The sequence below is a fragment of the Haemaphysalis longicornis genome, unplaced genomic scaffold, assembly GCF_048455015.1.
Source record: "Haemaphysalis longicornis isolate Haplotype H1 unplaced genomic scaffold, Haemaphysalis longicornis Haplotype H1 scaffold_4, whole genome shotgun sequence".
Taxonomy (NCBI): Eukaryota; Metazoa; Arthropoda; class Arachnida; order Ixodida; family Ixodidae; genus Haemaphysalis; species Haemaphysalis longicornis.
This window is the reverse complement of record NW_027526361.1, coordinates 155,417,822-155,444,473: the sequence shown is the minus strand read 5'-3', so window position 1 is coordinate 155,444,473 and position 26,652 is coordinate 155,417,822. Positions and strand designations below refer to the sequence as shown.

At 47.5% G+C, this 26,652-nt stretch overlaps 1 protein-coding gene across 1 annotated transcript in view; it reads left to right on the top strand.

The window, feature by feature from the left end:
* Window positions 1-26,652, top strand: part of LOC144180630 (uncharacterized) — an 86,344-nt gene that overhangs the window by 30,869 nt on the left and 28,823 nt on the right. The window contains exon 2 of the mRNA XM_077708943.1: window positions 26,282-26,487. Within this exon, the coding sequence (XP_077565069.1) occupies window positions 26,308-26,487 (180 nt within the window). The 5' untranslated portion in view covers window positions 26,282-26,307. The remainder of the gene's footprint in view (window positions 1-26,281; window positions 26,488-26,652) is intronic.

The following is a 26,652-nucleotide window of genomic DNA, read 5'->3' as shown; positions in this document are numbered from 1 at the left end:
TTTCGGAGGACTCAAGTCTGGAAGTGGTGGAAAGGAAACTTCGGTGCGGCCCCTTTTCGGGGGCCGATCACGTCTGGGGGGGGGGTTTGGAAAATGCCATATGATACATTGGAAAGCAGGGAGACTGGGGTACTTTCTTCTTTGACCTTACCCTGGTAGCCAAAGAGGTCCCGGAGCTCCCTGCCTGGTAGACAGACAGGGAGCCCATCCGCCGGAGCTTGACCTGGGCTCCGACGGCCACCGTTCGTGGTTTCTAACCCTCCACCTGTAAACACATCGCCACGGTTGGATCCAGCTTATGTTTGGGGGCTCGGGGTCCGCGGTATCGCCAGTACCGTCACCAAGATTGCTCAAGGTGCCCCGTGCGGGGGTGTCCCACTAGTAACTATAGAGAAGGTAGGAAAGGCTCTTAAAGGCAAGAAAATCGTAAGATCTGGAGGTAACAATGTCATAACCGTGAATCTTTTGAAGGAGAGAGGAGATACTGTACTAGAAAATCTTTCTATACTATTTTTCAAATGCTTGAAGACTCAAAAATTGCCCATAGCCTGGAAAAACGCCAATATTATTCTGATTCATAAGAAGGGAGATCCTAAAGACCTCAAAAATTACAGACAAATTAGGCTGTTCTGAGTTGTTCACAAGCTCTTTACAAGAGTTATATTTAACCCCATAGGTGACAGCCTAGATTCTCAAGAACACAGAGAGTAGGCTGCTTTTGCGAAAAGGTACTCGACCATGGATCACACCCACGTCTTCTATGAATAATAGATAAATCCGCTGCCTACCCTAAACGCCTTTACATGACACTCATAAATAATGAGAAAGCATCTGATTCCGTGCTCACCGAAGCCGTGCTAGAAGCACTAAAGCGCCATGGTATAGAGGAAACCTACTCAAGACTTCTACAAGACATATACAGGAAACGCACGGCAATGATAACCCTACACAAGCAAAGTGATAAATTTTACGATCCAGAAAGGGGAAACACAGGAAGATAATATCTCGCCAAAACTATTCACATCATGTCTGTGAATAGTTTTGAAAAAAGGAAGCAAGGCAGATAGAAACAAATAGGTGACGGAAAAAATGGAAGCTGAAGCGTCGTTAGAGATGTTCAGGGCAGAGAAATTCGACATCAGAAACGAAAATTTCTAGGATAATTCCAAGGGCAGTGCTTTGCTTCTTGAGGCTAGAGCAGGTTGCTTGAGAACTAAGAGATTGTGGAGAACTATACAAAAAATGAAGGGTTATGCGTGGTCTGCGGAAAAGAAACAGAAACTACGCGGCACATATATTCTAGAATATGAGTGTACCCATCTAAATCTTCAAGAAGGAAACGTTCGTATTCCAGAAGCCTTAGGATTTAAGGCTAGGGCAGAGGGAGTTAACTGGAAGATGTTCGAGCCGACGAAAAGAAGGTTTGGGCTGGTGGACGAAAAGCAGAGGGGAATAGTGCCTAGGACAGCTGCCACCTGTAACAGAAAAAAAGGTGTTTTGTGCCTGCCGTCAGAGCAGCGGTAGTATATAAAACATGGGTACATTAGTTTTTTTTGTTTTGGTAAGATGACACGTCATCACCATGTTTCAAAGGGGATGCCACTACCAATCAATCAATCAATCAATCAATCAATCAATCAATCAATCAATCAATCAATCAATCAATCAATCAATCAATCAATCAATCAATCAATCAATCAATCAATCAATGAATCAATCAAAAATTACAGCTTGTAGAAGGCGTCTACGAGCACGCCACGCTGCTATACGCGTGGCTCTAGGGCCCTAGGAGTGGGTTTATGGAACCGTTTGATGACTTCGCTTCTTGTCCGCGCACGAAACGCTCCCGCAATGCATAAAACGTAGCCGGCATAACACACGCGCACAGGGAAACGGCGAAGCACTTACCGCTGAATCATAACAATGCTTTAGTGCACTAAGCGCGCGTTATTCTGTAATGAGGAATTCGCATAAGCAGGGTAACCTCAAATTACCATATCTGAGAGCAAAATACCCTCCCCGGTTGCTGGTAGTGGCCACTGAAGAATGAATTCTTTAGGCAGTTTTGACAAGCCGAGTTCTGTTTCCATGCGGACGTAGTCATGGGTTTCATCTTTGCGAACAAGAAGGTTGCTACTCCCTGTTCACAGAAAACGCCATTGACATCCGCGTATTTTGACCCCCAGGAAAAACGTGCACTCAAGTGTTATTCGGGTTTGCGCCTTCCCGAAGATCTGGGCTCTTGAGAATTTCACGCTTGGCTGTTCTTGAGCGTGTTTTACGAGACTTCTTATCAACGGAGTCGTCTTGCACCGGCTGCTGGACACACTTTTATGTCGATGTCAGCGATATACTTCTCTATCCCATCCCCGATTTACCCGGCCAGTCAGTTATGTCCTTACAGTACGCTGGAGAGAGCTCATGATTTCTGCGTTGGACGGGCGTTCAAATAACCACATTCTGAACTTTCGCTATAGCACATCAGCCCTTCTGCCCATTGCCTGGAAATAAACCAGTTTTTAATGAGCAGCATTCTTTGACGACTATCCCCCCGTCAGGAGCGTTTAACGCTCCGCATTTTCACAAAAATACAGATTTTGCGACAGTTCCAAATGTCATTGTTAGAATAGCGTAGATGGAGATAATTGGTCGAACTAAATTTTGAAAAACTAAAAAAAAACAAAGATATAAATAAATTACGGAAAGCGTCAACACGTATACCGCAAGGCATGTACACAATAATGTAGATTTCGTGAAAGTTTCACCTGCGATCGTTATAATTGCGTAAATGAATATATTTGCTTGAACTAAATTTTTTTAAATTAGAAGATAAGAAATATATAAAATGAATTCGGGAAATTGCCAACCATGTAACGCCCTTCATTTACACAAATGCAGATTTTTCCAAAGTTCCAAATGTAATCGCTATAATAGCGTAATTGGAGGTAATTGCTCGGACCGGATTTAGAAAAAACCAAAAATTTCGCTAGAAAAAACTCACACTCAAGACAGGCGGCATAAGAATGTAGATAATTCTCTGAAATTCTGCAGACTTTCTTTTTTCTTTTTTTGGCTGGTGTACAGCGAGAAAGCCTTTTCTCCTCACCGTGCTTCGGCGCGCTCTCTCCTTTTGGCCACGTGTTTGCCTCCCGCGCTTCCTTTTTTGATAGCAGATAGCCAAAAGTTCTTCGCAGTAATTCTTTTGGGTTTTGAAGTCACGCGATTTTACGAGATCAGTGTGCTCTTGGTATTTTAAGCTGGCTTTTCAACAGTGTGTGTTTCCCAATGACCCTACTCATCAAGAAGAGAATAGGTGCCAATGGGCGCGAACCGCGGGGAAGGAGGTAACCAACAACTATCGGCTCCTGGACGCCAAGCGAAGGGGCGTGCCAGTTGGAACCGCAAGTACCGCTAGGCGGAAAACGCAAGACGTCAGCGTGGCCAAAATCCACCTGCACTCCTTCTCAGCCCTAGAACGCGGTTTCAGCTCGAGTTCGTGGCCAAGCAGTAACGAACAAACAGCTCAGCTGGTAGTGCACCTTCACAGAGTGATTAGCACACAATTTTAAAGCAGAGCTTTACTACTTTCGTCCAGCGATTTTATAGAGGATGCGCAAGGTCACCTTTTGACGGGAGGCACACCCCCGGTGACACACCCGTCGAAGCGCATCGTGTGATTCGCCGGCCCCGCTGTTTGCGCCTGCGGGCGCCAACAGAGGTCCCCACCGCCACTGCGGCCGACGCAGCCGACCACTACCGCAGCCTCACATGCATGCGGCGCAGGGCTAGTGTGTACTAGAATGTAGCTGGGCCATTTCTGGCACGTGACTCGCCTCGAGCCCGGTGAAAAGAACGGTGCGTTCGCCATGAATGAACGCCGCGTTTGCCCAGTCTCCTTCTGTGAGCGTTGCACGGAACCGAATGGCTTTGAGACGTGGTCGGCAATGCAGCTAAATCAAAGGTTAACCAAGTGAAAGCAGGACTAAACCAGAATAAGACAAGCTTTTGCTTTTGCATATCCAGGGCTAGCTGAGCTAAGCCGTAGCCAATTTTTTTTTTGGTTAGCTCTTTCAAATCGTCCTTTTTACGGCGGCCGTGTAAAAGCATCCTTTTCATGCCTCAGAATTTCTTATGATGGAAATTTACGCTAACCATCAGTCTTCTTATATCAGACTGTAATCTGGGAACGTCTTTTCCATTTTCCTTTCAAAGGGAGGCGTTTGTTGTGACACCCCCAGTACAAATGAAAAAAAAAACATTCCTATGAAGAGACTGGCGTAGTATTGCATAAATTGGCAACCGCGGTAACCTATACAGATAACCTATACAGATATCCTCCTAGCCGAAGCCCGAGCTCGGACGCGAAGTTTAACGCTAACGAGCCAAGGACGCCGAGACCGACGGAAACCGGACGGCGAATGTGAGAAAGAAATCACAGCCACGACAACAAGAAACGCAATCTTTCCTTCTTTTTTTTTATCTTTCCCGGTTGACCGCACGACCCGTGTCAAACAGACGTTACATGACGAACCAGGCTTGACACTAATGGGAAGTATCGACGTCAATAGGTAGATTTACACAATACGATAAAAATGTCGCTATTAGGAAAATAATTCTACCATGCATAATGAGCAAAGACGTCAGGAAATATTTATCTTACCTGTCTATTCCAAGAAACCGTGCATGACAGCTGACTGCCCCCTGAAAAAACGCTATCCGGCTGGAAAAGTGGAATTCGTATACAACGGCGTCGTGTCGCGCGAGAATTCCCGGAGTCAACACTCGGTGTTCTCGCACCTACCGCGTGGCACACCACGCCGCCAACTCAATGTCAAATTAACCATCAGATTCTTCTTTCACCTGCACTTTTTACTACAACAAAGCAAACACTACCGACAGAACCTACTTGAATGGCAGGAAGACACGACGCACAAAGCGCCTGCTTCAGTCTAAGCCTCCAACGGCTCTAAGTCCGTTTTCTCGCCAAAACGCTGAAGGGAGCGCCACCTTTTAAATGCTTTCGCGTGACAAAATAAAGAACAAGAGCGCAAGTCGCAGCAGCATGAAGCAGCGCGCCAGATGGCTCCTTTCTGGATATGTATCAGAGTATGTCTGTGCGTGATTAGGAGAGGCGCGACCGCTGGCGCGACATTTTTCTTAACACAATTTTTCCGGTATACACGCATGCAATGTTGCATCACGCGTAAAAGAAAGCGAGTGTGCGTTTTCCCGACCGACTTCACGCTGATATGCAGGAAAACCACGCGTATTTGGAGTCACGTGGTACTAAAAACGAAGTTTGCCGTGCCAAGAAGTGTATTTCTTTCTTATTATGTGTGAGAAATTTTATAGTGTAGAGAAAGTCACCCATCAGATCACGAGACTGATTGCGCGGATAGCCAACAAGATAGCCAACCCTGCCGTGCCGCTTCGCGTACGGCAGGGTCCTCGCGCCGTTGCCGTGACGCTTGGGCCTCTCGCTCTCGAACGCTGGGATCTTGGCGGCGTCGTCGCGCAGCCAGACGACACGCTTCGGCCTCCCGCTCTCGTACGGCAGGATCTTGGCGGCGGCGTCGCGCAGCTTCACGGAGCGCTTCTGCCTCGCGGGCTCGCACATCTGCAGCCTTATTCATCGGGCGACTCCGAGCGCGCGCCAACAGCGAACGGATTTTATTACAACGCTCCCCGCCATCTAGCAAACAATCCAAGAACTAAACTAGAGGTAGCCACGCCATCTAGTAAAAAATCCAAGAACTAAACTAGAGGTGGCTACATACATACGTCGAGGATGGACAGACCCACGCCCTAAGGAGCTTCGCCCCTAATACACACTCTTCCAATCCAACTAACCAAAGGCATCTACATTCCTCCTCCCCTCAAGAACATGCATCCAGTCTACAACGGAAAGCGAAGAGATATGCGAGCACTAGCGCTAGGGAAACAGCTGCAAGGAGAATATCAAGCCGTCTACATAGACAATGCCTCTTACGTACAACGAAGGGCTATGGTCTCAGTTGTCACTTCTCACGGCCTGCTCCATCCAAACATGACAGCGCGAAGAAGGTGAAGAACTAACCATAGTGTTAGCCCTAGCCACATCCCAAGCGAGGAAAATTGACAGCGACTCCCATCCTGCAATCCGCAACTTCACAAAGGGGACAAACTCCAGTGCGGCACTGCGAGTTCTTTCCCAGCAGAACAAGAACGTATAGACCCGAACCACTTTAATATGGACACCCGTACACGCGGGTCTGGAGGGCAACGAGCGGCAACGAGGTTGCTCGAGCATTCACCTACCCAGAGCGCTGCAACCCGCCGTACACCCTGCCGACAGCACCAAGGATCGCCTGTGCACCTACCGCGACGTGCTTGATCAATACACAGGCGAAAGGCAGAAGTACCCAGCAGCCGACCACTTGATGAAAAAAAAAACAAAACAAGAAGTTGCATCGAGACGTTTCCAGACTTAGACATATTCGCAGCCAGGCCTTACAGGCACTTTCACCCAGACATTTGTGGAGGTAAATGTTAACACTGCCCCCAGATTGCATGTTTGGCACACATGCTCTGGGAATTCCCTGCTATACAAAGAACTAACTTCAGCAACACGCAAGAAACATTTATTAAAAACGGGAAAGAGCAGTGGGAAAGTGTGCTGCTTAGCGAGCACCCTGACATCCAGCAGTGGGCCATCCAGAGGGCTGAATACGCCGCGAAGAGCCAAAACATCCTGGCCGTCATCTGATCGCACTGCTCGTAACAAGGCCCCTTCTCTGGATAAAATAAGGTTGCTTCCCCCTCCTCCGACGCGAACGATGACGTGTGGTTGCTTTGGCAATAAGTTTTGTCTTCGTCAGCATTCTGTACGACGTTGCGTTTTTCCGTGCACGCGTGGACGCTATAACATCCCGGACCTCAGTCATAAAAGCTTTGCCTAAAAAAATGGGCAACAGCGACAGCTCGAAATGATGCCACATTTTTAGGCAAGCTCTTCCCAACAAAGTAACCACTTATGTAAAAAAACTGACTCTAAATGGTTCAGGCGAGCTTCAAACAAAGCATTATCACAAAGTGAGACGAGCACAAAATTTCTCTAATACCACAGGTTGATGATTCTAGTTGAGCAAAGGTAGCATTGCGAATGATTGGTTGCCTTTCACAAGGAAATGTGTGTCAGATGCAGGTAATTACGTGTGCGGGAGTTTGTTCAGCCTGATAATTACAGAACTGGCCTTTAGGCGAATATCAAAGCACGTTTCCACCAATACCGCTAACAAGAGAATGGGTCAGTACCCTGCTGCTTAGTAACGACGAGAACAAGAAAACAATGCAGAGGAAAATTGGTGATGAGCAACGCACAAAGAATCAGGACACAGCCGCGCAGCTGCACACGTGCAGTCGAGGCCGATATGGAGTAACTGGCTTCACTGAAGAAAAAAAATTCCCGCGCCTTCCCGCGAGGGGAACATGAGTAAATGCAGAGCATTGGGGCCTCAGTACTGATTGACGGCAGTGTTGCTTCCATCGCTTCTTCCATGATACTGGAGTAGCAGACACGAGTAAACGTGGGCACGAGCGTCAACCAAGCAAGGAAGCAGCAACGCAGTGACTGAAACACGAGCGACCGCTAGCCGCTATATTTGCAGCGCGCGCAGTAGAGGGAGAGCAGTACGGGGGGGAGAGCGCGCATGCGCAAGCAGCGCGCGCCCTTCCACGACCCACCGTGCTGCTATCACGCACCTGTTAGGCCTAGACCGCGACGGAGCGAATGGGCTGACTACGACGCATGCGCGCGCCAGCTGCTGTTGAGAGAGAGGAGGGAAGGAGAGGCGCACCTGCTGCGGACGCGAAACTGTTGACACCGTCCGACGCAGGAACAGGCGAGGCTAGAAATGCTCTGCATTTAAAACCGGAAGAGAGGGATACAAAGAGAGCCGTACCTTTCACTGGACACTAATACATCGAACTTTCTCGGTGTGGTGTACTTGGCGACGGGGTCTATACCCCCTACATCAACAGCATCTGCAAAATATGGTAGCTCACGGCAAAACGAAGCGGAAGAGAAGTATACGAGGGGCGCAACAAAACAGTGAATGGCGCCTGCAGCCTACTGAGCTCCAAGGAACCTGATACCCCTCACTACTAATAAAATTGAGGGCGGAGCAACGAAGACAGCGGAAGAAATAATTGATTGTAGGATTTAACGAGCCGACGCAACGCATGCGAACAGGAGCGCCGTAGTGCAGGGCTCCGAAATAATTTTGACCATTTGGGGATCCTTGACGTGCACCGAAAGCTCATACACACGGGCGATTTTGCTTTCCGCCTCCACCAGAAAAGCGGCCCCCGCGGCAGGGAATTGAACCCCTCTCCTCGTACTCAGCAGCGCAACATTTTTGCCACTGAACCACCGCTGCCAGAGACAGCGTAAAGAGAGAACCACTCGCGCCGACTGCTAAGAAAACAAAGCTATTGCGGCGGACTCCGGGGCGTCTTCCTCAGCAGCACCGGTGAAACAACTGCAATCGCACGCCGGTGCCTAAGCAGATGGCGTGCCAGCAGTGCCATGCCAATATAAATCTAAGACATCGCGGCATAATCTCCAATCCGACATGGTGGCCACAAAATATGGGCTAATTCGTTCGCAATTTTAACAATAATGCTTTCGCATTCACTCCTTAATAAAGAGTGCGTAGGCGTGTTAGATTTTTGTGCTTTTGCCCCATGTTGAGTGAAATATTTTACAATTGCTTCTACCTACAGGGAAACATGCCGCGAGATTCTGGTAGCTCGGGAGCACTGCTGCCGCATCAGAATACGTAAATGTTTTCCTTATGACGTGATCCCCGCCTGTAACTTCAACGCCTCTTCTTAGTTATTGTTTTAGCACTTCTTGTTTTTTTTATAGATTGCCGTTCTTTTATTTTAACATGCACGTAACACGTTTTGATCTTTCTTGATTTTCATCATTTTTTAAAGCTAAGCTTTAGTGTCCCCACTGATGACATTCTACGTCACTACGGCGTGTAGGAAAACCGATTTCCTCTGACGATGATGATGAGTGATCGTGGGTGAAGTAAAAGACAGAAAAACGCTTCCCTTAGCCGGAATAGAACCTCGGTCCCTCGCGTTATGGAGCCGGCGTCTATGCAATAGCGATATTTCGATGTGGCCGAAGCGGTTCCAAGAGCTCAGACGACAACCAAAGAATTCGTCACAAAAAGAACAGCATTTCTCTCCGGGGTGCACGTCTGTTAGCCAGAAGAGGTTAGGCCGAACTTCTGATTTTAAGATTGAGAACTTCAGGCTTAACGTCACATTTTTTGGTTTAACGCGTCAAACCGGCATCCACTGAAAAAAATTGCTCCCTGAACGCCCAGCAACAGGTACCGATTCCGCTCATCTCGACTTTCCTGCAACGAGACCACCCATCTCCTGGCTCGAGAGCTATCTTGAGCGCATGCACCCGATGTTCACGTACCGAGAAATCACAGAACACTACCGACTAGAGCGACCGCATTAACCCCCAGCGCACAAACAACTCCCGAGAGAGCTGGAGGGAATCTTCCGTGCCCTCCGAACGCACACTTTTCCCTACCGCACCAGAAGTCACATTTTGGCTCCTACCTGTTTCCTCGCGCAGGGCCGCTTCTGCGAGGCCCCCGGGAAACTGTACCCCATTGTAGGAGGTTGCCACCAAGCCCCACTTCGCCGTCCCAATTCCTATCGCATCCATGAGCTTTGGGAGAAAGCCTTGGCAAGCTCCACCCTCGAGAATCGGCATCAGTTGGTCGAGAGGGGAGTGGACGTGGCCCGAGCTCAAGGTGTCCTGGTGTAAGGAGACCACACCGGAGGCTCGATTTTATTTTTTTTTCGATAAAGAAAGCTTATTCTTTGTCGCTTTAGCGCCGTAACCCCAAACTCAACCGTTAGGCCTACGAAGTGCACGCCCTAGAGTTGCTATGGGTATTCCATAGAAGGTTGCGTACCTCCAGAGGAGCACATACTCGCAGTGTGGCATTCGCCAAACAAAGATTCCATCACGAAAAAGCTTTGCCTTCCCCCATCGTCATCGTTAGATGGAGGGGTGCATGATATTTGTTCATTTATCCTTTCGCACTGCGGATTCCTGTTTTGAACTTGCATTTTTGTTTTTTTCTGCTTAGCTCACATGCAACTATGGCCCTGACGTCTACTTAAAGTGCGGTTCTAGGTAGTTAACTGTTCGTTCCGAAGAAATAAATCATTTGAAAAATGAGTAAGTAAAAATTTAGTATTCGCTGCTGGATCTGTAGATCCACTTCTTCCCAGGGTGAACGTCCAGACGGCTGTTTGCCGAAGGGTTCGTGTTTTGTTCCTGCGCGAGTTTAACGTCAGTCGTTTCTCGTCTCGTCAGCTTTTCGCAAACTCCGACGGGCATTGTACTTTCTTGTGCAGCATCTTGTTACAACAACGTTCGCAAACGCTTCAGGCAAATAATTTCTTCTTTCGGATGTGCTCTTTTTTTCCTTGCTGCATTTTCTTAACAGCAGCCATTGCGCAAATCCTTGAAGTCATTTTCCTTGAAGTCATTGAAGTCATAAGGCCATAGCTGGGGGCATGGTAGCCACGTTCTGGCTTAGTTGTCATCTCACTATGTAGTAATCTCTATCAGGCGATGTAGGCGTACCGAATTTAGATTCCAACCTATTTAATCAAATTCAGGAGGACAGCGTCACCCATATACTTTTAGTGTGTAAGTGCAAATGCCACCTGTTTTTTTCAAGTGAAGGACACTTTATGGGCTGGCTTTGTCGTCGACCCGCCGCGGTGGTTCAGTGGCTAAGGCGTTGCGCTGCTGAGCACGAGGTCGCGGGTTCAATTCCCGGCCGTGCGGCCGCTTTTCTGATGGAGGCGAAAAGCAAAAACGCCCGTGTGTACGAGATTTCGGCGCACGATAAAGATCTCCATGTGGTCAAAATTAATCCGGAGCCCTCCACTACGGCGCGCCTCATCGCCTGCGTTGCGTCGGCGCGTTAAACCCCACAATCAATCAACCAATCATTTTCTCCTGGACCATAGCTATATTGCTTAACATCGCTACTATAGCATGGGGGACCGCTCTTTTTTAGCTTATTTTGAACCCGAGCCATGACTGCGTTTCGGTATTTTTTTGCTTCCAATCCAAAAGAAAGGCTATGTTTACTCAGTCGTTTGGTGACAATTGTGTTCCTTGCGTCTCGTTTACTGCTGATGTGGCACACTTGGGTAATACTCCACGTCAAGCTTCCTTCGTGAAGTTAAACGTACGCACATCCTCTCCTTTGAGCACATGATGGCTGCAATTTTTTGTGCGCCTGTGTGCCTGTGTGGGCGCGTGGACCGTTGCGCATTTTTTAGGTTAATTATTTGCCATCGACTTTTGACCCAATTTCAATAAATGCTTGTTTGAGTAGCGGATGGCGGACGAGAAAAATTAAACCGTAGTGTTATTGGCTGAGTCGCGTTACTGTTTCTGTACCAGAGAACTGCTCTTCGGTTTTCTTACACTGGCCGTATACGTTTCCTTCTTTTGTAACGTATACATTTATACGAACTCAACCTAAACAATTTGACAGCTATGGTCCCCACTGAAGTTTTGAGAGGCTGGTATGACAAATGTAGTAGGGTTTGAAGAAAGGTAAGTTGAATTGCGACGTTTGCTTAAGTTGCCTCCAAACATTTCTCGACTTTCTCGCAATATTAGAAATTCTTCTGGAAAGTATCAAGAAGCACGTCCAGTAATTAGATTGAGTGACCACAACTTACCGAAATAAACAAAATGGGGTTCTGTGATCGGCGGATAAATAAAACCGTCAGAAGATTTTTCGGTCTTGCTCTCTGAGCGATGCGTAAAGGTTTTGGTGGCATCATATAAGCCTTATCCTGGCCATTGGCCAGCTTTCTTCAGTTGCTGGAATAGACACATTTCTAGCCACTTTAACTAATATCGCAATACAAGCAAAAGAGAAACGAGCGTGTATCCGCTTTGACTAGCAAATAATGTAGTGCGGTTCTCTGCTGAGGATACTTATAGGATTTTAAATATTTTCAGACAAAAAGGACAGTAGGAAAGCCTTTATCGCCAGTGTTGCATGGAGGTATACCGTTTCGGGTGGTCGTGGTTTAGTAGAAAAATAAAGAAACACATTAAGAGACCCTACAACACTTCTGAAATTGATTTAATTGTCCCCTTGGGGCTTAAAAGCACTGCGAAAACTGTACTTATCACCAGCACAGGGCCACACTGATTGATTTGCTCGTCGCGGCACAAATGTTCTCGAGTTTTTTCTTTGCTTTCATCGTGGTTTGCATTAAAATGGCCATCAAATGTGTTTATGGCTTTAACTGAAAAGAAGCCGGAAAATGGGGCCGATATATCTAGGGCGACGTCAAAAAAGGCCGGAATCAACGCCCAGTACAGAAGAGAAAATATTTTAGCCAAGTTGCTAAGTTATTCAATGGGTACACAGCCGTAACATCTGATTTGGGTACTCTGATTCCATAACCTATGTGCTGATTGACGTTGTTGACTATCTCCTTGAAGCATTTCGGATTATAAAACCAATACTCCAAAAGTTTTGCAGGGTCTCTTTAACTTTGGCCGCGTTCATTCTAACTCTAAACGCCTTCAACGGCTCTTAAATATATATCTCTGGTAAACTTTCTGATATCATTAGGCGAAACGTACACATTGGATTTGTTAATTTCCAGAAGGCGTAGGGAGCATAAAGGGTGCGTACACATCGCACTGAGATTGTCGTCTTCTACGTGTGGAAGCAAGGCGTCCAGCATCGTAGTCGGCCGGCTTCCGTAGACAAGCTCGAACGATACCCTTCAGTGCGCGGATGATGCCCGCCAGCTCGCTCTTGGACTCTCATTCGACGATGCGGACATAATGAGAAACTTCTGGTATTTCGGACCTTACCGGATTCTACGAAGTGTTGGCACACTTACATACGACGGGATCCGCGACGCGGTTCCGGATCATCACGACGACGCACGTGGCCCGAAGTCGTCCACGTGGTACGCCTAAACCTTAGTGCGCAAGATGATGGACTGTCTTTTGCTGATGTTGTTTATTCGGACTGTCCTTTTATTTTAGCATGCAGTAGGTGCACTCTTAGAGGGGGGGGGGTAATGCTGCGAAGCATGCATTGGGTTTGTTTATTGATGTTTTGTTTTTGCAGCCAGGCGGCGCCGGGCTGTGTTATCGAGGTTATCTGTGGGCCAAGTGAAGCGTGTGTTCCATTCTTTATTTTTTATGCGGCATGTGCTATCGCCGTTGATAGGGAGAATGTTCCGAACTAGCTTCACCAGTCCAGAATTATGTTCTTGGATCTATCGTGTTCTGCATGTGATTTGACGGTTCGAGAAACACTCGCGCCGAAAGATAAATGCGCGCAGAGCGGATACCGCGGCATATGATTTGCCGACACTCACCTGCGCACGTCACTTTGTTGATTGCTGCTTCGCCTCCTGCGTATTCTTGCAGTTGTTAGGGGACCACAAGTTCGCTCCAAGAAACTTGTTTTTCCTTCAAGACATCTGCGTCGTCTGATTGATTGATTGTAGGGTTTAACGCGCCGACGCAACGCAGGCGATGAGGCGCGCCGTAGTGGAGGGCTCCGGATTAATTTTGACCACCTGGGAATCTTTAACGTGCGCCGAAATCTCGTACACACGGGCGTTTTTGCTTTTCGCCTCCATCAGAAAAGCGGCCGCCGCGGCCGGGAATCGAACCCGCGACCTCGTGCTCAGCAGCGCAACGCCTTAGCCAATGAGCCACCGCGGCGGGTATCTGCGTCGTCTTTGGCTTTGTGACAATATACTGTCAGGAAATCTTCGGATGAGTATTCTATATTGAGCGACCATGTCGATACAGCTGAAGGTCATACTTAATAGTTATGCGTTAAGTGCAAACTGCCATTTCCTATTAGTTTATGGGTGATGGCTTAGGTTACGTCATGGTTAACGGAATGAGCCGACAGAAATGCAGTAAAATGCCTTTGGCCACTGCTGACCATAAATTAATACGCGAGTGTGATGCATCATGTCCCCGATAAGAGCAATTGCAAAATTAAATAAAAAGAGTCGTAATTTTGTAACGGCGCCTACCAGCTTATAATTCACTGAGCGAGATCTTTACATGGCACAAACCTTTGTTTGTGTTAAATACAAAGCTGTACATGGGGAAGGGGAATGCCACATTTTTGTGGTAAACAACTGATTTTATGTATTGACGTACCGAGATATCATTTGTATCTGCAGGGAGTGATATCATTTCTACAGCGCTTTTCACGGCGCTTCAGAATGAAAACAAAAGTTACGTAAGCAAAAAGGGCTTCTTTGTGTTTGCATTCACCTCTGAGTTTTCAGAAAGGAAGTGTGGTTTTATTGGGAGGGTAGGTTATGTCCTTCAAGCAGGTTTATCGGAGCAATAAAACAAACACCAAGGCGCCTTATGTCCCTCTTATTTTGTAATCTATTTGCGCCAAGACACATGGTGCGGATCTGCGAACGTTGAAAACATGTCGGCTTTCAAAAAGCCGTCAGCTTCCTTAAGTTTACCACGTTTCTCCACCAGCACACTGCAGCAGCAGTTGCAACTTTAACTCTGAGGTTGCAAATGTCGAAAGAAATACTCCTTTCCTGCGTGCTTTCAATAAAACTATCTCAAAACAAGTGCCAGGACAGTAAAGGTTAGAACCTCACCAAACACAGCACTGCAGTTACAACTGAATTTTTTATCGGAAAAGTGAACATATATACGCAAAACACTACGCACGTCAAAACAGTTCAATTCATGAAGGAATCAGTGTACACAAGCCTGCAACTCGTCAAGTCATATGTTCTGCAAGACAACAGACTTCGCTTTTGTGCAAGGTCCCAGAAGGTTGGCTTACGCAAGTTTCACAATTTCACGATATGTAAAACGCCCCTGACACCTCCCTTGTATTCTGATTCGTGTTTTGAACTACACGGTTATGTCCGACAAAGCCGGTGTACAATCACACGTGTCGCAATGAGAAGCCAAGTTAAAAAGGCGAGAGGTCTGGATAGACAGATAACGCTCAAGCAGTCGTTTATTCACGCACCGACCGGTTTGACCTATGTAACCAAAACCACAAGACAACGGGATGCGATAGACGACGCCTACAGCGCACGCAACATACGTGTACTTGTGGTTGACAGTGCACTTATTAAAAACATACTTTTTATTGCGGTCTGTTTTTGGCAACCAGTGGACAAACGTTTTGGCAATTTATTTGGACCTTTGAACACTACGTTAACACCATAGTAGGAACCTACATTTTTAAGCCCGTGTGCGAAGGGAATGACTGCAAATTTCTTTTTCTTCTGCGAAGGATCACCACTGGAGTTATGTTTTGCCTGATCTTTCGCGACTTTGATTGACTTATCGGGGACAGCCACGAGTACATAAAAAGGAAAATCCGCGTCTTGAAGTCGGGCTACTTGCTTCGCAAAGCTAGCGCCTAATCAATGTGTACAGGATTTTTCTGGCGAAGACCTCGTCTTTCTTGCCCTGGTTGTTTTCTTCGTCATAAACCCGTACAAACTCGCCCAGCTTGCAATCTTGGCGCCGATAACCTCCGTTTATAGTAACGGTACTGAGAAGACACTACTCCATGTTTTACGCGTATGTGGCATCATAAAGGGCGGAAGTTTCCACTGATCTATATTGGTTCTTGAAAGGATGTCCCAGTTTTCGAAATAAGGTCCTAACAAGAAAGTACGACAAACTGCATTCCAGCAGCACAGCTGTCCAAAGCAACTGCCGGAAAATTGGGTAGCGAATAATTTTTTTCTCTATGGAAATTACGGAGTGCTTGTCTGGTAAAATGACACAATAATGATACAAAACTCCATACAGCGTAAAACAGCGGTGTTTTGTAACAATTCCTGACTTGTATAGTTAATAGTTGTCGCTTATTTTGTTGCCATGAACACACCGGCTTCCCCGCGATTATCTTCATGGTACCGGCAAGGATGCTCTTCTTTCTTTTATGATGCCCCCTGGCCAGGACGCTGTCCTTGCTTTAGTACCTGCAGGATTACAATTACGTCACGTAGTATTATTTTGTGGTTTCATTCTTCCTTGCGGCGTATTCGATGTGACTTTTAGTTATCACTAGTCGGGCTTAATGCAGTTCGAATAACGCTGTTGCTCGCAAGATTGCGGTAGAACTTTGTCACTTGTGTATTCTCCCGGAGCCTGCTTACGTTAGAGAAAGCGCAGAAATAAATTTAATGGTGAAAGAAATCCTTTCGATCGAATCGTGTCTATACAGGCCTTCGCGCTGTATATGACGATTGAGGACACTTATTCCCCCCCCCCCCCCGATGGCGTAGCCTGCAGCGATGGCGTAGAGGTAGAACACCCGCCTCGCGTGCAGAAGGACCGTGGTTCGAATCCCGCTGCCGGAAAATTCCCACCGGATTAAAAAAAAATCCGCGTATTGATGGAATTGCACAAAGGGGCTTCGGGTGCGGCCTGACCCCGGCGACCATTGCCGGCAATGCACACCCTCACCAGAGCAGGATTGGCCACCCTGGTGTAGTAACGGCCAGAACCTCCCATGAATACGCCAACTAACCCTCGGCCCTCAGTCCCCAGCGGCTGCGAAACAATTGACCACGGCGGCGGTCAGACCTGTGACGCAGCAGAGGGTGCTAAGAATCCCTGGATCCGGACAGGCCGCCAATGGAATCTGAACCTGGCAACGCTTAACGCGCGAACCTTATCTAGCGAAGCAAGTCTCGAGGTGTTGTTCGAGGAATTAGAGGGCATTAAATGGGTTATAATAGGGCTTAGCGAGGCTAGGAGGGCAGGCGAAGGCTTTACAGTGCTGCAAAATGGACACTTCCTATGTTACCGTGGTCTAGACGACAGAAGAGAACTGGGAGTGGGATCTCTAATCAATAAAAGCATAGCTGGCAACATAGACTACCACCATAGCATTAACGAAAGGGCAGCAGGTCTTGTAATTAGTATCAATAAGAGGTACAAGCTCAAGGTGGTGCAGGGCTACGTGCCCACATCCAGCCACGACGACCAAGTAGTGGAACGCCTCTATGAAGATGTGGAATCGGCAATGGCTAAAGTAAAAACACAGTATACCGTAGTTATGGGGAACTTCAATGCTAAAGTAGGCAAGAATCAGGCTGGAGACAAGGCAGTTGGGAACTATGGTCTGGGCTGTAGAAATAGCAGGGGGGACCTACTAGTTGAGTTTGCAGAACGAAATAACCTACGCATAATGAATACCTTCTTCTGTAAACGGGAGAGTCGGAAGTGGACCTGGAGGAGCCCGAATGGGGAGCACAAAAATGAAATAGACTTCATATTATGCGATAACCCTGGCGTCGTGCAGGATGTGGAAGTGCTCGGAAGGGTAAGGTGTAGTGACCACCGTATGGTAAGATCTCGAATTAGGCTAGAGCTGAGGAGGGACCGCAACAAGCTAGTACGAAAGAAGCCGATAAATGAGCAAACAGTAAGACGTAAAGTAGAAGAATTCAGGATCGCGCTGCAGAACCGATATTCCGCCCTTAACGACGAAGCCGATCTTTCGACACAGGAAGCCAGCGACAACCTTACACGCATTCTCACGGAGTGTGCAGTAGAAGTCGGGGGCACTATGGCTAGACAGGATACTGGTAAACGTTCACAGGAGACGAAAGATCTAATCAGGAAACGGCAAACCATGAGAATCTCTACCGCAGCTGACAGAATAGAACTATCAGAGATCTCGAAGTTAATCAATAAGCGCAAGACAGCTGACATACGGAAGTATAATATGGAGAGGATCGAATACGCTGTATAGAACGGAGGTAGCCTGAGAGCAGTAAAGAGGCGTCTTGGCGTGGGGAAAAATCAGATGTATGCACTTAAGGATAAGCAAGGCAATGTCATCAAAAATAGGGATAAAATAGTGACAGTGGCCGAGGAGTTCTATAGGGATCTGTACAGTAGCCGGTCATACAGGATAATTCCGAACGAGACAGTGGTTCAGAGGAGATAGACATCCCATTAGTAACGACCGAAGAAGTAAGGAAGGCTTTGAAAGACATGAAAGGGGGCAAAGCACCTGGTGAGGATCAGATAACAGCAGACCTCTTGAAGGATGGCGGAGAAATTGTACTTGAAAAACTGGCAAACCTGTATTCGCAATGCCTAATGACCGCAATGGTACCGGAATCTTGGAAGAACGCGAACATCATCCTAATCCGTAAGAAAGGCGACATGAAGGACTTGAAAAATTACAGGCCGATCAGCTTACTGTCAGTCGTCTACAAGGTATTTACCAAGGTAATCGCTAACCGAATCTCTGCAACCTTAGATTTCAGTCAACCTAAAGAACAAGCACGGTTCCGTAAAGGTTATTCAACAATTGACCATATTCACACGATCAATCAGGTAATAGAGAAGTGCGCTGAGTATACTCAACCCCTATATATAGCCTTCATAGATTATGAGAAAGCATTTGACTCGGTCGAAACCCTAGCAGTCATTCAGGCATTACGGAACCAGGGGGTAGATGAGCATTATGTAAGAATACTAGAGGATATCTATAATGGGTCTACAGCTACCATCATCCTCCATAGGGAGAGCAGTAAAATACCTATAAGGAAGGGTGTCAGACAAGGAGACACAATCTCTCCAATGTTATTCACAGCATGCTTACAAGAAGTATTCAGAACGTTGGATTGGGAACAGGTGGGAGTAAGGGTTAATGGAGAATACCTTAGTAACCTCAGATTTGCTGATGACATTGCCTTGCTAAGTAACTCGGGGGACGAATTGCAAAGCATGCTTTCCGCACTGGGCGAACAGAGTAGAACCGTGGGCCTGAAAATTAATATGCAGAAAACTAAAGTAATGATCAATAACCTCGGAACAGCACAGCAGTTTGAGATAGGTGGCGAGGCAGTGGAAATGGTAAGCGAATATGTCTACTTAGGCCAAGTTGTGACCCCAGATCCCAGGAAGGTATTTAGGGAGGTAGGTAGGTAGGTAGGTGAATGGGTGGGTGGGTACGTAGGTAGGTAGGTAGGCAGGTGGTAGGTAGGTAGGTAGGTAGGTAGGTAGGTAGGTAGGTAGGTGGGTGGGTGGGTAGGTGGGTAGGTAGGTGGGTAGTTGGGTGGGTAGATAGGTGGGTGGGTGGGTGGGTGGGTGGGTGGGTGGGTGGGTGGGTAGGTAGGTAGGTGGGTAGGTAGGTAGGTAGGTAGGTAGGTAGGCAGGTAGGAGGGTAGGTGAGTTGGTGGGTAGGTGGGTAGGTAGGTAGGTGGGTGGGTAGGTATTACAACTTTGTTTTACAATTTGGTTAAGGTAGAGGGTGGCGGCGGCCCAAAGGGCCCTCGCGACGTCCAGGGCTCTGGCTGTGACGGTCCCTCAATTTTTATCATCACCAAGGAGTTGGCGGCGCCATCCCGCAGAAGCGGGAGTCACGGAAAACTCCGCTTTCCGCACTATGCACGTACTCGATGCTCCCCATGAAGGTCTCGTAATTTATCAGTGCATTTATCGGTGCAGTCGTAGACGTGCGCCACGTGCGGAGTACTTGCCCCGGAACGCCGCTGAGGCGGTGGCACCAACTATCGCCCTGGCGGGATACCTTTTCCTGGACGGCCACCGAGGCGGTGTCGCCATCTGCCGGCCAAACGGGGCACCTTCGCTGGGGTGATAGGTGTCAGCTTTGCCTTTCGTGACGGGCATTATAGCCGGACATCGGTAGCCGCTCAACAGCTTCGTGGTTAAGACGGCTCGCCAAGCAGGACTGCATTAGTCGCAGCCGCCATATTTGCTAGTCGCAGCTGCCATATTTGCTAAGTCTAGGTGTGCGAAACACGATACGTGCAATAAGACCCGTAGTTTGGATGGTGTAAACGCAGAATAGATATATGGTGTTTTTTCTGCTCTGTTACCTTGGAAATAACGCCTGGGAGTCGAAGCTGGGAGCCGGGGGGGGGGGGCATTGGTTGTACCTCAGGGATAAATTTTGAATGGAATGGAGCTCGGGAGAGCAAATGGAGGAAGGAGTAAGGGTGCTGATTTAGCGACGGAGCAGGTCAAGCTTCCTTGTGCAGCAAGACGGAAGACTGGCGGCTCCTACTATTGCGTGACCAGTATCGTGATGACATCCGCGTATCTTGTGGAGTTAAGGGAACGTATAATTTTAGGGGCGAAGCTCCTTAGGGCGTGGGTCTGTCCATCCTCGACGTATGTATGTAGCCACCTCTAGTTTAGTTCTTGGATTGTTTACTAGATGGCGTGGCTACCTCTAGTTTAGTTCTTGGATTGTTTACTAGATGGCGGTACTTGTATATGATGAAAAGATGCGCTTGGATTGTTTACTAGATGGTGTGGCTACCTCTAGTTTAGTTCTTAGATTGTTTGCTAGATGGCGGGGAGCGTTGCAATAAAATCCGTTCGCTGTTGGCGCGCGCTCGGAGTCGCCCGATGGATAAGGCTGCAGATGTGCGAGCCCGCGAGGCAGAAGCGCTCCGTGAAGCTGCGCGACGCCGCCGCCAAGATCCTGCCGTACGAGAGCGGCAGGCCGAAGCGTGTCGTCTGGCTGCGCGACGACGCCGCCAAGATCCCAGCGTTCGAGAACGAGAGGCCCAAGCGTCACGGCAACGGCGCGAGGACCCGGCCGTACGCGAAGCGGCACGGCTGCGGCGCGAAGAGGATCTCCGAAACGTCAGAGAACGGGAAGCGGCGAGAAAGCGCGCGTATCGGCAGGCAGACCCCGATGCAGTGAGAGCTCGTGAGGCGTCTGCAAAACGCATCAGGCGAACTCAGCCCCAAGGTGCCGACGCGCGGTTTAAGCGAGACTTTCTAGACGTTACGTTCGGACACAGATGTAGTGGGCGAACTTTCACTGAAGAGTCACGGTTTTACCGATGATTTCCCCTCAGGAGCTTCGCCCACTCATCATCATTCACCCCGTGGATATGCTGTGAATTTTTTTTTAGAGCATTCGCCAGCGGAAGCATGGCGAGATTGAAAAAAAGGGCGTGAAAGAACTGCCCTCGTATGGTACCGCTGTTGGGCGTGTCGAAAGGGTTTGATTTGACGGTGACCAGTCGGAGACTGGCGGTGCGATCGGGGAAGAAACTGCGTATGTACGTCTATGTCTGAGCTTCTAGGTGTAGTGCGTTGATAGAGCTAAAAATTGCGGCGCTGCCTACCTGACAGAGAGCGAACGCGAGGATTGCTGCGTAGTCTCTGGCGAGAGGGTGTTTTGTAATGTTATGGTGGATTTGAAGAAGGGCGGCCTGTGCGGATAGTCCGGGCTGAAACCTATTAGGTTCGGGCGGGGGTAGGGGGGGGGTGCACTGTTAAATATGTGCGCATAGCTGATTGTGGATGACCTGCTCCAAACGTTTCCCGACGCAGGACGTGAGCGAGATGGGTCGGAGATTGGGCAGTGAGAGATTCATCTCGCTTGTCAGTTAGAGAGCTGTCGGAGTCATCGACTTGATACCGCGTAGCATTCAGCAAACTTCGCCATTGCGGACATTTCTTTCTTATTTTATGCTCGTGTATCTAAAACGCGATATACGGTCACTGTCCGGTGGAATTGGGCTCTGCATGCAGGCCCACTTTGGTCCACATGCTGTGGAATTGAGTGTGCAATAGCTAAAGTTTTACTGCAGAACGTTTACAGTAGAACGTTTTTTCGAAAGTGCTAGAAGACCTGTTACCTACTTGCATATACTCCTTAACTACGTACGATCTTGCGAAGTAAACGTGCTATCTTTCAAAGTTCTTGTCGTCCTCGTTGGTTATGCCCGCTAGCTCGAATGGTAATTTATTGCTGCAAATATTTTTAAATGCGTAGTCACGCCTCTGCTGGCGTTCGTTGTTTCTCTCAATTCCTGTTCATTAAAACGGAGACTTTATTTATTATCAGTGTTTTGGCTTTGTGCTTTGGTTTATGCAGAATGCTGTGAAACCTGAAATCTTCCCGCTTTCCTCCATTCTTTTTCTCGATTTGTATGCGGATTCGTTACTACAGTCAAACACGAATAAAACGAACCCGGATAGAGCGAATTATGCTATATATTGTACAATAACAAATCCGTTACGAAAATACGAGCGAAACATATTTCTTATAGCGAAGTTCACATCGGATATATCGAACTCGGCGAAGCTAATATTGTCGCCGAAACGCATGGTCTCACAGCTGTAATTGAGATGTTGATTGGCCGCCGTTGAGACGGTGAGCCTCACATGGAGCGACGTGACGCCCACAATTTTCCTAACTGAAGCAGAGTGGAAAGCCGGGCTTGTTGAAAATGGTTCATGACTGTAACTGGGCACAGCAACACGGGAATATAAAATTCCTTCGCGGATTTCCTGAGTGTCGTCGACGACCAGGTTGCCGTCACTGTGAGCCCCTTTTATGCAGACACCGTCGTCGATGTCATGGCAGCTGGTGCTGTTGAAAGTTCCACAGCGGCAGAGGATGTCACGAGTGAAATCCGTCCAATGCCTAATGAAGCGCTTTCGGCAAGTAAATATGCTCAGACTCAGAGATAGCAAAATTACTTCTAAAATGTAATTATATTACATTACTTATTACTTTCCTAGAATTTTTTCAAATGTATATAAATTACATTAAAAATTGTAGGCGGCCAAAAGTATGACATTACACTAGTATTACTTTTCAAAAGTAATGTATTTGCTTTGAAATTACTTTGAAACGTATAAAAAGGGAACTAAGAGTTGCGAGAAAGCGGGCAGAGCTCTCAACGAAGCGTTCTTTCTTCGCGTTCGTAGAGTTCCAGTGCCCAGAGACTCTCTGAGCACTGGAACTCTACTTTGTCAACTTTTCTTGGTCCACTTTTTATGCCCTAAGAGAAGCGGACAGGGTATATCACAGTTAAAAGTAATTGGGTAAGTAAGGAGTAATTTTCATGAAATTACTGGCCTGAAGTTTTTATTACATTCCTAAATAATCAACACTCAAAGTTACTTCATTACATTACTCATTACAACAGAAAGTAATTTATTTACTGTAGTTCAATTACTGCCAAGTCCGGCTCAGACATCATTGCTTCGATATTGGAGGGTGCCGCCAAAATGAAAGTGAAAGCTAGAATCATTTCTTCTTCGTGAAGTAGGCAGTTGAGGTGAAAAATAGCCTCAATGCTTGTAATAACTTGATTGTTTTGTGTATGGTAACGACATACTTCATATTGTGTAGGTTTCTGCATGCGGGAACGGGGCGGGGGCGGTGAGTGTTCTGCGTATTGCGAACTCGTAAAAAAACTCGTTATCGGCGGGTTTCGCTATATCGAACTATTGGATATATCCAACTAATTGCGGCGCATATTACAGTTTGCTATAACCGGGTTTTACTGTATTGCTATTCTAGAATAAAGCGGGGCGCACCACTACTTCACCGTGACTCGAGCACGCGTGAAGTCCGTCACGTGGGAGTCGCAGGGGTGTTTTTGTCTTGCACGCTTATGTAAATGCTTTCAATACACGTGCCCCTATAATGTTTGAGCACTGCTATATATTTGAGAACATTTTGTTTTGCGTGCACAACAGTTTAAGATATTGTTGAAGCTCACACTTTGTGCCTTTTGAGAAAAGACGCTTCTTTCTTGTGTGAAAAAAGACAAACAAAAATACAATGAATAAAACGAGAGACGCAAAAAGGTAACCCCTTTCATCACCTGTCTGAGCTGTCTGTCTAACCCCTCGGCAAACGGCCATGCGATGTCAACAAGAAAGGCCTCTCATAGTTTGTCCCTCGTCTTGTTCACAGCGCTTCCAGTTTACGACCCGACAAGAAGGAGCGCAGCAGCAGGATAAGAAACAGAATCTGCACCCGTCGGAATCGAGATTGCGCGCGTACACCTGGCAACAAAAAGCGGTAGCACGCCCCGAGGACAGGCTCTCGGAAGGTGTCTTTTGGCTCCCCGGAGAGACCTGTTTTGTTCGCTCAACGGGCTCCTCTTGCTTTTTCTACTAAGCTTTCTCGCCCTAGGTGACCCCTTTGAATAGGCAGCGCTGATGCTAGGCTGCCCTGCAGGCATCCAACAAGCCTCGCCATAACCGCTTGTATGAAAGGCAGAAACGACTGAAGGCTTAGCCGTGCTCCCCGCTCGGCGAAACTGCATTCGAAAAGCCCTCCTTAGCCCACGAAAAGACAAGATTTGTATTCTTTTGCACCCACTGGATCTTTGTTTGCATTACGGGATATATAAAATACTCGTCGCCTAACGTGCCGCCGTCAGAATGGAGAGTTTGTTTGCTTTGGACAGAAGACGAGAAATACAGGTTCGAGGCACGAAAGCACCCTTTGACAACGAGCGCTCTCGTTGAGCCCTTTCATGAAAAGAAGCGCTGTATTCGGCGGTTCCGGCATTTTTCTTTCATACAAGGTTATATTCGCTGCAGCACATCCGATTGTTGTTGCAAGGGCGCAATCGTAGTTTAACGACATAAAATATCCTTCCAGAAGAAGTAACGTATGAACGTAAACACAGTTGCATTGCGAGGAAGCCTGACCAACAATTTCTATTTTCGGGTGGCTTTCCGAATAGAACAGTATATAAAGACATTTTTTGCATATCCTAGTGTAGCTCATACCATCACTGCAATTCCAACGTTATCAAGGGGAGGACGTTGAAGTGCTGTTACACTGAGGGCATGAACATTATTAGAACTGTGGAGGTGTGAATGGTAATTTTTCGTTTGCCCCATCAAGAAAACCGCCACACACACAAACGCACACACATGCACATGCACACACGCCCTTCACGCACGCACACACGCACACAACACTCGCAGACACCCACACCCACCCACATACGCACGCACGTACACGCGTGCATACGCACAGACGCTGAAGCACACACACACACACACACACACACACACACACACACACACACACACACACACACACACACACACACACACACACACATGCACACACGCGCGCGCACACAAAGACGCATGTATGCACACACGCACACTCAGACGCAGACACAGGTGCACGTACGGAAACGCCCATGCACCTACCACGAAATAAGAAAAATATGAAGAAACCCCACGAAATATGAAAAATACCACGTGACGGCGCTCCCGCTCGGGTCATAAACCAGTGCCCTCAAAAAAGCCGATTGAAAGCAGCTTATTTGCCCGCCACACGTCAGAAAAGTCAGGGGATCACCTTGATGCGCAGTGGGTGCGTGTGGGAGATCAGGCAGAAACTCGATCGCGATTTCATCCTTTTTTCGGTTTTTATTTCATTCGGCTAACTCAGGCTCAGCCTCTTCGAGGCATTCGCTTTACGATGAGCGTGGGAGCGCCATAACGTCGTATTTTTCATATTTTGCGGGGTTTCTTTATCAGTCAGAATAAATGAATGCGCAATTAGTTCTTTACCGAAAATACCAGTTAGATTCCACTCGTGGGTGCTTACAAGTGTCTCATTGGCACTTCAATGATTAGGACAGTACTTCTCGAGTTAGCTCATGTTTATGACTTAATTAAACTACATTCATCAAAAATTATCGCCGCTACTCCACTGCAGTGGTAACATCATGCGCTAGGTTTTGTTTGAGTAACGCCATTGCTCTTGTATGTAATCTTAGTGCTTGATCACCCTGTATACTGCCCAGCACTTTTGGTTGGGAAGGGTTCGATAAAACAGGCGTTGCAGCCTTTTTCAGTAACCGCCTTACACGGCCCTTTATTGAAATGTATTGACGTCCTTACATGTACTGACAGCAGATTAGAATTCTTGAAGGTTTACAACTTCACTGTGAAGGAAGCGTGTATAACAAGTAAATAAAAAAACACGGCGCAGTGATGCAGTCGTCCTTGTGGCCAATTACAGGATAATTTTTCTAAGATACCTGAATTAGGTCGAGGGTTAGAGAGCATGTTACTCTAGCTGTGTATCAATCGCGGGGCTCTTGAGCGAGAGCGCGGAATTGTTTGTCGAGGCTACCCGATGAACGCAGGCAACTATGGTCACAATCAAACTAAGCATCGTCGCTGTAAAATGTTCGGAGTGCCTTTCTTCCTTTATTTGCCTCATTGATAATGTGCGCAGTTAGTGTAATTGTATTCGTCGTGTCGCGCAAGGACTCATTTGTACACTAGTTAACCATACGGTTTATTGTATATTGCATTTATTGATTCTGTTTGGCTACTTGAATTGTAATCCTAAAACGGCTAAATCACTGAAGAAACGACATTTTCGTTCAGGTATCTCGGGACTGCGTCTGCTCGAGATGTCTGCCCCATCAGCGGCCATCATGGGACGAGGGATGTGGCTAAACTGCAGTTTCGACCTCGAGTCCGACGAGCTGTACTCGGTGAAGTGGTACAAGAATGACACCGAATTTTACCGGTACCATCCCAGAGACAGACAACCGGCACAGAGCTACGACCTCCCCGGAGTTATTGTGGACGTGAGTGGAGCTGCGAGAGCATGCACAGTTTCCCTTCTTCCATGCACTGATTATATGTGCTTGCGTGCTCATACGAAGCACATGCTGCCGTCGGTATGATGCAAACATCTGAGGCTGTATATCTTGGTAGTAGAATGTTACGGCTACTATGCACTATACGTTCGG